The 15,084-nt window shown below is 43.9% G+C and overlaps 2 protein-coding genes across 2 annotated transcripts in view; both read left to right on the forward strand.

Moving 5' to 3' along the window:
- Window positions 1-9,410, forward strand: part of pkhd1l1.1 (PKHD1 like 1, tandem duplicate 1) — a 33,324-nt gene extending 23,914 nt beyond the window's left edge. The window contains 27 exon segments of the mRNA XM_051068362.1: window positions 2-161; window positions 298-469; window positions 770-858; window positions 977-1,059; window positions 1,061-1,144; window positions 1,304-1,433; window positions 1,549-1,667; window positions 1,770-1,899; window positions 2,075-2,248; window positions 2,416-2,519; window positions 3,367-3,493; window positions 3,591-3,712; window positions 3,794-3,884; window positions 4,014-4,162; window positions 4,949-5,071; window positions 5,186-5,297; window positions 5,542-5,658; window positions 5,755-5,920; window positions 6,067-6,299; window positions 6,417-6,581; window positions 6,687-6,844; window positions 6,944-7,079; window positions 7,173-7,517; window positions 7,629-7,780; window positions 7,870-8,016; window positions 8,181-8,334; window positions 8,565-9,410. Coding sequence (XP_050924319.1) covers window positions 2-161; window positions 298-469; window positions 770-858; window positions 977-1,059; window positions 1,061-1,144; window positions 1,304-1,433; window positions 1,549-1,667; window positions 1,770-1,899; window positions 2,075-2,248; window positions 2,416-2,519; window positions 3,367-3,493; window positions 3,591-3,712; window positions 3,794-3,884; window positions 4,014-4,162; window positions 4,949-5,071; window positions 5,186-5,297; window positions 5,542-5,658; window positions 5,755-5,920; window positions 6,067-6,299; window positions 6,417-6,581; window positions 6,687-6,844; window positions 6,944-7,079; window positions 7,173-7,517; window positions 7,629-7,780; window positions 7,870-8,016; window positions 8,181-8,334; window positions 8,565-8,854 — 4,032 coding nt within the window. The 3' untranslated portion in view covers window positions 8,855-9,410.
- Window positions 9,411-9,563: 153 nt separating this feature from the next.
- Window positions 9,564-13,157, forward strand: gdf6b (growth differentiation factor 6b). The gene is given in 4 exon segments (XM_018699326.2): window positions 9,564-10,369; window positions 10,593-10,734; window positions 10,736-11,282; window positions 11,284-13,157. Coding segments are annotated over 4 exon segments (1,242 nt in total). The 5' UTR covers window positions 9,564-10,020; the 3' UTR covers window positions 11,488-13,157.
- The last annotated feature ends 1,927 nt before the right edge of the window (window positions 13,158-15,084 follow it).

A 15,084-nucleotide genomic window follows, 5' to 3' on the forward strand; every position in this document is an offset into this window, starting at 1 on the left:
GCCAGATCAATACCTGATCATCAACCACAACTTCACCCAGAGTCCCGACAGGTTCCGTATAGTCGATAATAGAAACGGTTCATCAACGCCGCTGAGCTTCAGCAGTAACAACAATGGAGACTGGTACTTCGATGACAGCTCCAACAACCTCTATTACCTCGGTTAGACACACTTGCGTATCTGTTTGTAGTGCTGAATCTGATCAGTGATTACTAACTGGAGATTATAGTTTCTCCTTTACTTAGCAAAACATCCAGTGATTACATTCATTCACTCGACCTTGTTCTGTTCCCTCAGTGTCTGGGAAGACAAGCAAGCGCAGGCGTCGTGACAGCGTGGACCGCTCCATGGCCGATGTGGAGGTGAACTTCGCCGTCTACCGCTGCTTCTACCTCAACTGCATCCCACCAACCCCACCTCCTCCAGCCACACTCGCTCCCTTACCCACCCGCCGGCCTGACAACTTCATGTACGTTTAACCCCCACTGCCACGTTATTCATGAGCAGGAACAAACAAGTTCAGCTTCTTTTTACAAACTTTAATTATAATTCTTAACACCTACAAAACCCCATCCACTCACCTAAGGATTTAATGTGATCTAGAAGGGGTTTCCAAATAGTGTAATGTTTTTAGAGTATCCTTATTTCCTTATTTCCAAGTAAAGTAGTAACCAAAAAATAATTTGTTGCATCAAAACTAGTTATTATGTCACCTCTGGTTTGGTCCTGATGCTAAAATGTCAATTTTTTTTGGTGTGTTTCTGTGTAGTCGGTGGTCTAATGCCTCTTTCTGGAAAACTTCAGCTGAAAACAACTTCACTGTACCAACAGAGGGCTCAGATGTGGTCATCCCATCAGGTAAACCAAAGAAAATCAACTAATGGGGAATTTTGCATGTCAGAAGTTTGAGGATGAGATCTGTTGTCATGGTTGTCTACTCTGAACATAACACCTCTGTATCCCTGTCAAACCACAGGGAAGTGGGTGGTGTTGGACAGTGACACCGTTCCCCTCAACAAGCTGACGGTCATCGGAGTTCTCGAGATCCCCGACACCAATGAACAGCTCGTCCAACAGCAGAACAGCTCGGTCTGCACCGGAGTACAACACTGTGGTGTTAGATGCTGTCTACATCTCCATACAGGTCAGTGTAATCAAGCAACTGCTGTTTGGAACAGTGAGAAAATTAAACCTAAGTCAACAGATGCAGTTAAAAGAAATCACAGCACTTCCCAGACTGTCTGAGTGACAGCTGATGAAAGGTGTGTGTGTTAAGTGAGGTGACGTCTCCTCCTGTTTTCAGGGTGGGAGGCTGATTGCGGGATGGGATGATGAGCCCTTCAGAGGTCAGCTGCACATCAAGCTGAGAGGGAACCACCGCACTCCTGACTGGCCTCTGCCAAACGGGCCCAACCAGGGATCCAAAGTTCTGGGTAAGAAAACTGCCTCAGGACTGACTTCATGTGCTCTGACATGGATAATCCCAGCTCAGAGGGACGTATGGTGTCACATGTTTCAGGACTGACTTTGTTTTCTGTTATACAACAGGTGTGTTTGGGACACTGGAACTGTACGGACAACCTCACAATGTTTACCACACCAAACTCGCTGCTACTGCTGTCGCTGGATCTGACAAGCTGACCCTGGCGCAGTCCGTCGACTGGCAGGTCTGTGCACTTTTAACTCTGTGTTTTATCCTTTTGCATCTTCAACCATCAAATCAACTGCCTTGTTTACACGTATGCCCCCGTGTTTGTTGATGTGGGCAGGTTGGAGACGAGGTCCTCATCTCCACCACCAGCTACAGCGCATGGGAGACAGAAAAACGTCAGATCACTGCTGTGTCAGCAGACGGCCGTGTCCTGACCCTGAACCAGCCTTTGACCCACACTCACATTGGTCAGTGAAACATCTCTCTCAGCATGTCCTGACAACTACCATATATATAAATTAATGTTGAAAATACATTGATAATTCATATCCTTGTTGCAAGTTTCTAATCAAGATCCTAAACTTTATCAGTCACGACATCTGTGACACTAAAATACTGACCTTTGTTTCTGTCCCTTTCCAGGTGAGACCTACCCCGTCTCAGGAACATCCATCTCCTACACTCTGGCTGCCGACGTCGGCCTTCTGACCAGAAACATCAAGATCATTGGTCAGGAGTACTCAGAAATGATGCAGGAGTCATTTGGAGCCAGACTGTTGGTTGGCACCTACTCGTGGGCTGGAATCGACTACAAAGGTAGGAAGAACTTTTTAACCAGATGTTTTTTATTCTTAATATCATTGGGCACAAATGGCCATTAATTACCAGTTGTTCTCTTACCGTTAATACTTGAATTAATGATGTTATATATTGTCTGATTTGGCAAGTTTATTGAACACATCAATGATATTTTCTCCCTGAAGGCAAAGCTCAGATCAGGAATGTGGAGTTCTTCCGCTCTGGTCAGGAAGGCTGGACCGACTACACCGACCCTCGCTACTCTGTGGCCTTCCTCAACCTGGGAGAGGTACAGCAACACACACACACACATACACACACACTTACAGGCCACATACAGTTAAATGAATATTCACTCAAGCTGATAGTTGTAGGTAAAATAAAGCTATAGTAAAACTCTTATGTGTAACTATATTAAAGAGATGAATATAAGTCCACACTGAGGACTGGGCACACTTCTGTATCAATATAACCTTTGATTTACTTTACTAAGATTTCTTCAGCCATGTTTCCTGGCAACAGCGATATCCACTATATTTTAAAAAAAAAAGATTGTGACTCTCAAACATGTTGCATAGTTTACCTTTGATATAGTTTTGTCACAGAGACAGCACAAGTTGCTAGTTTAAAAAAATAAATAAAGAAATAAATTAACCGATCTAATAAAGGAGTAATGTAACTAAAGATAAGAAAAAGAAAACCACAGCTGTCGTCTGGTCTGTCGGAGGGAAGGAGGCTCCCCCAGAGAGAGCGAGGCTGCACGGGGCTCAGGCGACTCATGCGGCTAACAACCCTCCAATCAGCACCTGCTACACACAAGAAATAACAACATGCACACACAGTGCCAAGGTGGACGGTTCATCGCAGTTTAAATAAAGCAAAATAATGTGTTTTAGAAAAGTGACATTGTCACATTTCTCCATCCAAACAGTAAAAAACAAAATTTAACATAAAAAAAAAACAAGTGGGAATAAAAGCCAGGTGGAGTTGAGAAAATAATGTAAGAAGAATCTGTATTTTATCTTTTACAACATCCAGCAGAAATGTACATGACCACTAGGTGCCGCCACAGTTGAAGGCTTGTAACAGCAGAGTTTAGCGTAGAGAATGAATATTCTTTGTTCCTCTGGTTAAAGGTTACAGAAGAAGACTCGTACATTCAGGGTTGCGCCTTCCACAACGGCTTCTCTCCAGCCATCGGAGTGTTTGGGACAGAGGGGCTGCATGTTGACGACAACATCGTCCACCACACAGTCGGAGAAGGTAAACACACAGTCAACATGACTTAAAAATCTGCCTTTTTGTTCTGAACTTTCCTCAGCACTCGTCAGGAGCTTTCTAACAACATCTGTGTTTGCAGGTATCAGAATCTGGGGCGACAAGATAACAGTGAGGAGGAACCTGGTGACAATGTCGCTGTGGCCTGGGTCGTACCAGGACAGAGAGGAGCCCTTCAACTATGAGTGGTCTGCTGCTATCGAGGTCAGTCTTCTCAAAAATTTAGGAAAAACCCTTATATTTTAAAATGTATTTCTGCATTTATGACCTGTCCTGTTTTTTCAGGTGAACGAGGGGACAAACGTTGTGCTGCAGCATAACATCGTGGCAGGTTATGAGAGAGTGGCATATCGCATCAATGGTGAACCATGCCCAGGTAACGTCACACAGACATCTTCCAAAATGATCACGGGCTACGTTGTAAATTCAGTTTCTTATAGAGCAGTTCATGAGAAACAGATGCTGTAGAGAAGCCATATTTTTTTTCTCTCTTCTGCTTGTGCAGGTTATTTGAATGAAAATAAGGAGTGGATTCATAACGAGGCTCACGGCGGTCTGTATGGGATTTATATGAACAAGGACGGTTTGCCTGGCTGCAGCTTCATCCAGGGCTTCTTCATCTGGAGGAGCTTTGACTATGGCATCTACTTCCAGGTTTGAAAAATAAACTTGACACTTTGCTGTTCAAAATGTTTAGGGATAATTATTTTCTGACTTCATTTCACTGCATCACGAGGAAAGTGTGCAGTTGTATCTACCATCCTGAGGGACAATAAACCAGTCAAGGGTCAGGAAAAGTACAAATCCGGGCATCTACTCATATGTATAAAACAACAGAGAAGAGGAATATGGATAAAGCTAGGAAGCCCACTGTGATAGCACAACTGTAGCACTGTTTAAAGTCTTTAATTTACTACTTTATGAAGGTTCAGGGGGATCAGAGACAACTTTATAACTCTTGCTTATTGGCTGATTTTCACTGAATTTGCTACATGACAGAATTTGCCCTTTTGTTTATTCTTAATTTACCTTGTTGAGCTAATTAAAACTTCTGCTATACTTTCATGGAACAGCCCTGTAGGCCTGGCAAACTTTGCGAGCAGCAGTAATTTGTGAGACATGACGCCACTGTTTGTAATTCATGTCAGCAGTGCACACATTATTTTTTTGCCACAGGCCCCTGGTTCTCTTTGGTATTATAAGATTTAAATGGAGCAACTGAAGCTTATTCTGTTCCTGCTCTTGTTTTAAGATGCATTAAATTTAAGTATAAACATGTAGGAAAACCTGTGTTTTCTCAAGTTAAGTCTCTGAAACTCTGGTGTTGGGATCAGTGAGGTTTGTTCGCTTCAAAGGCAAAGGTTTCTAAGAGCTGAGTTCAAGATTCCTGAGAAAAAAAAAAGAAAAAATATATTTTTCCTCTTCTTCTCTCCCTCCCAGACCATCATGAATGTCATGATTTCCAACGTGACCCTGGTGGACAACGGGATGGGCGTCATGCCGCTTATCTACGGTCCTCCTTCTGTCTCCCACGCATTCGCCGATAAAACAGTACACATCCAGGTGAGAGGGTTTATTGTGATTCACTAATTATTTGTTTCTGTCATGTGTGTTCCTGTGCATCATTGTAAGAGGCTGGGACAACATGTCATATTCCTTGTGTCCCTCTCTTCCCAGAATGCCTTGATTGTTGGCAGCAGCCCGAACTTCAACTGTTCAGACACTTTGCCAACCAGTGACTTTAATATCATCAACACAGAAACTCATCGAGCCCCACGGCCTCCCCAAGGTGCAGTACAACATCCCTGATGTCGCCGAAAAACACATAACATTTCACTGCTGCTGTGTAAAGTAGATTCATTTAAGTGACTGTCATGTTTTAATTTGAGAATGTGCAGTTTAAGCCTGGAAATTCAAAATATACTACAGCTACAGGCTTTGAATGCTTAATGTTTTGGTTTGCTTAAGAAGATAAGGCCTCTTGTAAAATATTGTCTTCCTGTTCCTTTATGACTCTGTTTCACTCTGTACAGGTGGCAGATCTGGAATCTGCTGGCCGACCTTTGGGTCAAGTCACAACAAAGCTCCACTAAAGCCCCATCATGGGAACAACAACTACAACGCCATCAAAGGACTGATGACAGTCAAAAGTGAGTTCAGGTTTTCTGATTTTTGCGTGTGATTATAAGTTGCTGTAGTGACCTTTGTCTCACATCTTCTTATTTCTTTGTTTTCTCACTTTCCAGACACAATGTTTGTCGGTTTCCAAAATGTCTGCTCCAGTGAGACGAACTTCATGTTCATGACCAATCCCAAAAACGAGGACCTGCAGCACCCCATCCAGGCTTCAGGCATACAGATGTTTGACAGCACAGAGAACGCTCAAGTCTTCGTTCACAGGCCTGATGTCAGGTAAGTCCATGAACTAAATTCCAGGCTTGTAAAATCTGGGATGAAATTTCAATGTATTTCAAACTGTGAGAAAAGAATGAGAAAAATATCCCTCCAGGAGACAAACTGAAAAATATAATCCACTGATAAGTGTTTCTGTGCCTCAGTAAAGCGAACCCTTCTGACTGTGTGGACATGGACTGCGATGCCAAGAAGAAGAGCATGCTGAAGGACTTGGACGGGTCGTTCCTGGGTGCAGTGGGAACTGTGGTGCCTCAGTCGGAGTATGAATGGGGAGGTGATCCGAGAAGAGGTCTGGGCGACTACCGCATCCCCAAAGTCATGCTCACTTTCCCCAACGGCAGCCGCATCCCTGTGAACCAGATCGCTCCACACAAAGGTAACTAGACCAGTGAAACCACCTCAGCTTTTGCTGTCCACTACGCCCCTTCTGCTGACAGTCACATCAGGAAATAAACCAGTTTACAAAATGCTGTGTGGCTTCATTTGTCCTCAGGTGTGATCAGGAAAGACTGCACATACATGAGTACCTGGCAGAGCTACAAGTGCTTTGGGCTGAACTACAGGATGCTGGTGATTGAGAGTCTTGATGCTGACACAGAGACCAGACGTCTGTCCCCCGTCGCCGTGCTCGGAGACGGCTATGTGGATCTCATCAACGGTAAGGACAAGGTCTCTGATTAAAATCAGAGAAATCTAAATCTAAAGAGTTGAAAACAACAGGAAGGACGTGTCTTTAATTCCAGTTGTGTGTCTTTGTTTCCAGGCCCTCAGGATCAGGGCTGGTGTTCTGGCTACACCTGCCAGAAGAGAGTGTCTCTCTTCCACAGCATCGTGGCCACTGGTCACTCCTTCGACGTCTTCTTCAGCAGCGTCAGCCCTCAGAAACTTCGCCTCATGATGCTTAACGCCAATCCATCTGAGGTCAGCGCACAACTTAGAACACCTGTAACAACATAAATAACTTTATTTTCAGATTTAAACAGAGTTTCCACTGAGGCATCTTTTTTTTCATTTGTGCAGAGCGTCCTGGTGTCAGTTTTCTATTCCAAACCTCAGCGGTTAGATGCGTATGTCGACAACAAGCTAGTGGCTCCGACTAACGCTAAATGGAACAATGACAAAACTGACTACACCCTGCAGAAGCCAGTCTATGCAGGTACTAATGCTTCACTCACTCACTACACAGATTAAATCTTGTTTTTTTCAGCACTTCTGCAATCACATTTTCTGTCTCTCTCAATCTCTTCAGGTCAATACGTCCCTCAGCTGAATGCCTCTGAGGGCACCAACTTCTTCGACCAGGATTACAAGATGCTGAAGGTCATAGTCAGAGGATCCACACCAGTAGAGATCCGAACTGCCCCAGTCCTCGTTCTCGCCTTCAACCTGCCCGCCATGACTGAGGACGAGTTCTTTGGAGAGAACCTGATCCAGAACCTCGCTACATTCCTCAAAGTTCCTTCAAATATGATCCGAATCACCAAGATCATCCGGGAGGATGGAGGCGCACGGCGCAGGAAGAGATCAACAGGCCTGAAGGTGGAGATAGAAATTAGCAAACCCCCAGTCCAGCAAACCACCAACAGCACCAACGGTTAGTGAGGTTTCTGCACTCATTTTCTGCACTGAAGTAAAATGTGCCTGTAAGTTCAGATATATGTTATTTGATATTTGTAACATCTCTCTGCTCCCTATGTCTTCTCAGATGAGGAGGACTTTACACTGCTGAAGAACATCGCTGATGATCTTGGTCAGGCAGCAGTTTCCGGAAACCTCAGTCAGTCCATCGGCTTCAATGTTTCCTCATTGGGCGTCATCCCGCCTCCTCCTCCATCATCTGACCCCAGCTGGAATGAGGTGAAATTCAAGTCTGAAGCACAATAAACTGTTAAGCAGAAACTGAGGTTTGCAGGTGCTCATCTGTGATTTTCTGCTTTAAATCTCAGGTGGCCACAGAGGAGGTGACGAGGGAGGAGCCTAAAGTGAGTTATGTGTCCAGTGTGAACACCCTGCTGCTGATTGAGGAGCCAATAGCCGGGGAGTTTGTGGGTCCTCTGTACCAGCAGCCCAGTCTGATGGCTGTGGATGAGGCGGTGAGGCACTGATACATCTTAAGACTCATTGTTCTCACTGCTGTAAACATAAGCATTAATTTCTGCTTATAGTATTGTATCGAACTATGGAAAAACAAAGGACACATACACAGTATGTAGAGTATCTGCTGTGTGTAATCACTGACCTGTGCTGATCTCTGCAGGGTAACTGTGTCTCTGTGGGAGTGACGACTCTGACCGTTACAGCCAGCCTGAAGAACGAAAGTGGAAACAGCGTGGACGGACTAGAAGGAAACACCACCATCCTGTTCAGCACCTGCTGGGCCAACTTCACCGACCTGTCCATTCTCAACAGTGGTGCGTCCACATCCACAGTTTTCCTACAAAGCACCAGAGAATTATGTAGTTTCAGATGAAGCTGATGTTGTAGAGTTCACTTCCTGGGTGTTGCACACATTTAAACAGGTTTAAATGTTTCATTGAACAGATTGAACAGATAATGTGAATAAGCTGAGACGGTTGTCACTTTTCTGGCTGATGAACATGAAATGACACCATGATAATAATAACTCCTCTTCTCCCTGCAGGTGAGAACCTGACAATGGTCTTCACTCTGAAGGAGTGGGGCACCCAGTCACGCTCCTTCTCCATCAAAAACACTCCATCCACACAGACCCCACCGACCAGCAGCAATGTCACCGTGCCAGCATCCACCCAGGCCAACACCACTGAGCCAGCATCCACCACGACCACGACCGAACAGACCACGGACGGGAGCATCTTCAGCTCCAGCACCACCGTGTCCGCAGGCAGTCTGTGTCTGGTCAGCGTCATCTACGCCGTGGCCTGCTGCTCAGAGGACATCCCCATATGTTAGATGGTTCTGTGAAAGCTGCTGCAGCTAAGATGTTTTATGAAGGATACCTCAACATATATATTAACTTTAACACAAACATGTCTGCAAAGTAAATCAAATGTACTCAAATGAACATTTTATGCACATGACTCTTTTTCTTTTTGGTGAAAATTTTATAAAAATGTAGATATAATTTTAGAGATAAGGGTTACATGTTGGCTGAACCAGACAGAAAACCACTGAGTGATAGCTCACAAGTCATGCAGTAACCATCAATACATTAAGTAAAAATCTACTGATAGGGAAAAACAAAAAGCATCTGCTGTACTGTATTTGCACAACGCTTCCTCCATAACTGTTTCCTTTGGGCGCTTTCATTTTACTGTGTGTACATGTCTGTTTAATGTGATTCTACATCAGGTTTAAAATCCATATAGATCCTTTTTTTTTTTTAACAGGTGCAATAGTGTCTAATTTGAATTTCTAACAAGCTGAAGGAAAACATGAAGTTTGTTTATGGCTATTTGAAACTGTATTTTTCTCTTTTCAATAAATTCTATTTTTCATTGATAAATAAGTCTTTGCTGCATCAGTGTTTTTCTTGATTAAGTTAATTATTTTTTTATGCTGAGTGAGGACTCTGTCCATGGTGCTGAAGGAGGCTGATTGGATGCAAGTTTCCTCTTTTGCACTGTTTGTACTTTTCACTAGAGGGCGAGAGACACCGTGGATAAATCCTACATTCACTATGCGGACGAGTTGCGGTGATACTTAAACTCCTGTTTGAGCAGAGAGAAACTGGGGCTGTAAATTCAACATTAAGAGCCATTTTGATTTCATACAAATGGGTTTTGCCAAAAGTGAGCGTCCGTTAATGCACCAGAAGTCGACGCGCATCTTTTCAGCGCACATCTGCCTTCCCAGGAGGGAGGTGTTGACGGCCGACAGAGGAACAATTAGTTTTACGGCCTTAATTTGCGCCCTCCATTTACCCTTTAACGATAACAGTACAATGTGGGCGTGTTCTCGCCCCCCCTTTTTTAACTTTGCACCGCCTGTCCTCCTCCTGAGCTGTGCGCACTTTGCGGAGCAGCCTCTCGCTGCAGAGTGGATGCAGAGTTCAGCTCGCCCGTGGTCCCCCGGCCACAGATCAGGCTCCGGCTCTGATTCAGGACAGAGACCAGAGGATGGATTTCTATCACTTCGCCTTACTCTTGTGTGGGGCTCTTGCGTTCGTCTGGGAAATCCCCTGTTTTCAGGCTCTCGCTATTTTCCCTCCAGCTGCCCCGAAGAGCAGCAAGGTGGCGAAGATTTTTGATGGACAAGAAGCGTCTAGATACTTTAAGGAGTTTCACGCGCCACCCTCCATCGACAAAAACAATAAAGCAGCATCTAAAGACTTAGTTGAGCCTCATGACTACATGCTGTCTATATACAAGACCTTCTCCACCGCGGAGAAGCTGGGACTGAACGCCAGTTTTTTTCGCTCTTCAAAAGCTGCAAACACTATTGCAAGTTTTGTGGACAGTGGACAAGGTATGTGGAGCTCTACTGTACATGTGTGTCTGTGTAAGTGTGTGTGAGAGTGTGTGTGCATGCAAGCAGGACTGACTGAACACCCATGACTCATAGTTTGTCTCCCAGATTAATTCAGTGCAGACAATAGTAGGATTTTTCCTGTCAGATTCCACATCTCTGTGGTATGCACATCATCTCCGTGAGAATGCATCTGACCCTGCTGTTTTAATGCTTTCCACAGATGACCTCCCACTCTCCCCTCTGAGGAGACAGCAGTATCTGTTCGACGTCTCAACCCTCTCCGAAAAAGCGGAGGTGCTGGGAGCCGAGCTCAGGATATACACCAAAGTGTCTGGGAATTTCAGGATATCCGAGACAGGAGCCCGTCGACATCCAGCTCCTCTCCTGCGTCGACCAGCAGCTGCTCGACTCCAAAACGCTGGACCTGCAGGATTCCCACAGGCCGAAGTGGGAGGTGTTGGACGTGTGGGAAATTTTCAAAGAGCGGCAGCACCTGAGCCAGGGGAAGCCCTTCTGCCTGGAGCTCAGGGCCATGCTGGACAACCCTGAGAGGGAGCTGGACCTGCATCTTCTGGGTTTGCACAGGCATGGCAGGCCTCAGCAGAAGAAAGCCATCTTAGTGGTCTTCACCAGGTCTAAGAAGAGGCAGACTCTCTTCAGTGAGAGGAGAGAAGGGAGGGCGTTGCTGGGCCTTGAGAGGAAGGCGAGAGAGAGGGGCCCTGGCATCAAGGCCAGCAGGAGGAGGAGGACGGCTGCGTCCAAAACCCGCCACGGGAAGAGACACGGCAAAAAGTCCAAATCCAGGTGCAGCAAGAAGCCGCTGCACGTCAACTTCAGAGACCTGGGCTGGGATGACTGGATCATCGCCCCGCTGGATTACGAGGCGTACCACTGCGAGGGCGTGTGCGACTTTCCCCCTGCGCTCCCACCTGGAGCCCACCAACCACGCCATCATCCAAACCCTGATGAATTCGATGAACCCCAGCAACATGCCGCCCAGCTGCTGCGCCCCCTCCAAACTCAGCCCCATCAGCATCCTCTACATCGACTCAGGAAACAATGTGGTCTACAAACAGTACGAGGACATGGTGGTGGAGTCCTGTGGCTGTAGGTAGTGGAGCTGACAGGGTGTAGTGATTTACTTCGACCTCTATCCTGTTCATCAGGTTCTCCAGTCAACATCGCAGTCTGTGTGGTGGCTGCACCTGAAATAAGCAGAACTTACTTGGTTTATTTAGCAAAATGGAGACGTGTGCTGCATTTAAAAACCATGCACCCAACACAGTCTAGCTTAATACCTCAAACATTTGTTCTCTTGCTTTTTTGTGTATGTTCCTGTCTTGAGGAAGTACATCTTGTTGCCTTAAACTCTGCAGTGCCGACATATTCATGGATATAAACGTCCCTTCTTTGAGGAAAAGAAATCTGCTCTTGCAAAATTATTGTCAGTGCAAAAATGTAAAGAATTTGTGCCACTTTTTTAAAATCCATTTACCACCCACTGTTCTGCCCATGGGACACAGATGCTGTGTCAAACTTTCATGGACTGGAGTACTATTAAAGAACACATGGATCAATAAATTAGATGTTTTACTAGTCATTGTGGCCATTTTAAAAAGAATGCCCTGTAGGAAAACAAATCCAGGCACATCTCATGGCACATTATGTTAAATAAATACAATTAAAACCTTATAAATACAGTGTCTCCCTATCTTCAAAGCAGGTAGTTTGACAGTGTGATAAATCTTTACAAATTTACGTCCAAATTCACCACAAGGATCAAAAATTTGTCCATTTGTTTTAATGCATAACTAAGCCAAACTGACTGATTACACTTGTGCGGCCTAATTCTTACGTAAACAGAATGATAAACTTCAGATAAATGATTTTCCCCCAGAGCAATATTTTTCTGCCAGGATTAAAAAGCAGATTTTCAGCACCTGACACGGCCCATGACTCAGGGAACGTCCTGGAGAGAATGTGAAGCCTCCCTCCCCCCTCTCTTTCAGATAAAAACATCATCGGAACATTTCCACCAAAACCACAGCAGGGTCTCTCACCAGTTTACTTATCGTGCTTTTTTGTTGACGAGATACATAATTTTGTCTGTAATGCACTGATGTTCAAAAAGGTACCATGTGTAAATATTTGATATGGAAATAATAATTTATGTTCTATGAATAAGTTATTGCATTTTTATTGTCCGCTTTGTTCCGTTACAACTTCCAGATGGCATGAGTCACACATCTGGATGTTCAGGTTCAAATAAACACATATGGGTAATGTTTTGGTAACGAAACGTGACAGCTATGTTCTGCTCACAGACTGTGAAATATTAAGAGTATTATCAGTTGTTTTTTTTATGTATATATAAATAGGAAATAATTAATCACCAAAGAAAAAACATTGTTTTTGTTTGGTGAACTCTTTTTTTTAGGCTATGCTGTTGTTTAAAACATTAGTAGCACATTTTATCCCCTTTTATTTTATGTTTTCCAATATTTACTGGAATCTGAAAATAATATATTATACTGATTTATACAGAAAGATGGATGAATAATTCAGTGTCATGCCACAGTATGTTTAGATTTTCTTTGACCCTCTCTCTGTGCTATCCAGCATCCAACGATGTGACACATTATTACGGCAGAAAAGTGAATTAGTTACAATTTTTACAGAGTAAAATGATCATTTAAATTGTTTAACCAAATGAATCTATTCTTATAAAGTGTATGAACTGTAAAATATGTAGAATAACAAGAAAATTAAAAGGTCTTGAACTAGATTTTCTGGTTGCAGTGTCAAATTTGCTGATATACATTTGCTTTTTGTCCTTAACAATGCATATTTTATGGTATATGTTCCTAAATGCATAATTTTTTACTATTATTTTATGTCATAATTCTAACTGTGACTTGTTGTGTCCTACCTGCATACAAGTTATTTATCAGTCACATCTTAGCAGCTTCTATAAAAGTAAAGTTTGTCCAAAAATGTGGTGGTCTGTACCTTTAAAAGGTCTCCGTGTAGTCAACCTCAAACCATCTTTCAGCTCTGATCAGTTTTTATTGAACTGTACTTGCCAATGATCAATATAAACAAGTGATCAGGAACTTACAGACTCATTAGTTTTCCTCTCTGGTGTCAAAGGGTTGAGAAAGGTAAGTGACAGAGTGCAGGGTGAGAACAGGGTCAGCAGACAAGTGGAAAGAGCGCCATCTTCCCTGGGTGGGCTGTGTGTGTGTGTGTGTGTGTGTGTGTGTGTGTGTGTGTGTGTGTGAGGAGGGGTGGTTGGGAGTTTACAATATGTGACAAACAAATTGGTGGGCAGATGCAGTGACAGACCCCCCTCTAGTCTAGAGCCACATTGGGTCCCCTGCCCCTCAGACAATGGCAGTGGAGGATCTCAACATCAGATTAAGCCTGCCTTTTCCTCACTGGGGGTCAAAGGTCAAGTGGCCCATTGTCTCCAAGGGCTGTGGACATTAAACAACGTGCACGTCCTTTTAGAAAAGGGGCAGCAATCAAGAGGGGGGTGGGAGGAGGCTGAGGGAGGGAAGGAATGCGTGTGATGCCTCGCCGTCACTCCCCAAAAAACAAGGTGAGATATAAAAAAGGGGCGGCCGGTTTGAAGCAGCTGCTCTGAGCAACCAGCGGAGGACAAAAGACTGGAATGTGCCGTCTCTATAGCGGCGTACGGAGGCGTTTCTGCACTGTGTGTCACTGTGGCAGATTTGCTGTGAGATGGAGAAAAAATATTTGCCAGGGAAACAAAGACGGGTGTAAATCGAATGCAGGATTCAGCTGTTATCTGATTGGGGGGTGGGAGGGGGGATGACTGGGAGCTGATGTTTTTTCTGTTTTCTTGCTGAGTTTGTCTGTGATGTTAAATGTTTCACACATGTTCAGAGTGTAGCCAAGAGGAAAAGAAAGCTAAGAAGGGATAAGGAAAGCCTGCAGTGACCGAGATGTGATCCAGACTAAGATTTCTTTAAGGACAGAAAATATGTTTATAGCATGTGTGTGGTGTGTCCAAGAAATCTCAGACAATCACAGCAAAAAAAATAAAAGAAAAACTTTCCCTGAAGTATTTACACAATATAACACGTGTCTTCCTTGTTTGCTTTTTGTCGTGGGCAAAAGTGATGTCCTGTTGTCTTGACCTCTGTGTTTGCTCTAGTAAACACAACCTTTAGAGGCTTTAGGGTGGAAATCCTCTCTGTGGAGTCAGATGGCAGCAGACTCAAAGCCCTGACACATGCGGGAAGTTACTCCTCCTATTAGTTAAGTAAACTTTGTCTCTCTCTGATTTCCCAGTTGATTCCCCTGCCTTTGACTGATGATTTTTCAGGTCAAAATATGTCTCTATATCCAGGTTAAAACCAGGCAAAAGCTGGTTTAGGAAGTAAATTGGGAATGAATTAGGAAGTGAATTGAATAGAAAAGATTTCAAGGCATCATTTCATCACCTAATTGTTACTTCAAGAGTACTTAAATGACTATATTTTGATATGAAGCAGACCCTCTCCATATACTGACACATACTTAATGAAATGTTACTGAAACAACAATCATATAGTCTGACATACTTAAACAAAATGTAGTCACAAATCATTAAATCAGTACTTAGAAAAGCAGCATTTTAATGTTGTAACTGGTTTAGGTGCAATTTATTCACTACTCGTCTTAATCTGTACACATGACAATAAAAG

This window comes from Lates calcarifer, linkage group LG3, assembly GCF_001640805.2.
Source record: "Lates calcarifer isolate ASB-BC8 linkage group LG3, TLL_Latcal_v3, whole genome shotgun sequence".
NCBI lineage: Eukaryota > Metazoa > Chordata > Actinopteri > Centropomidae > Lates > Lates calcarifer.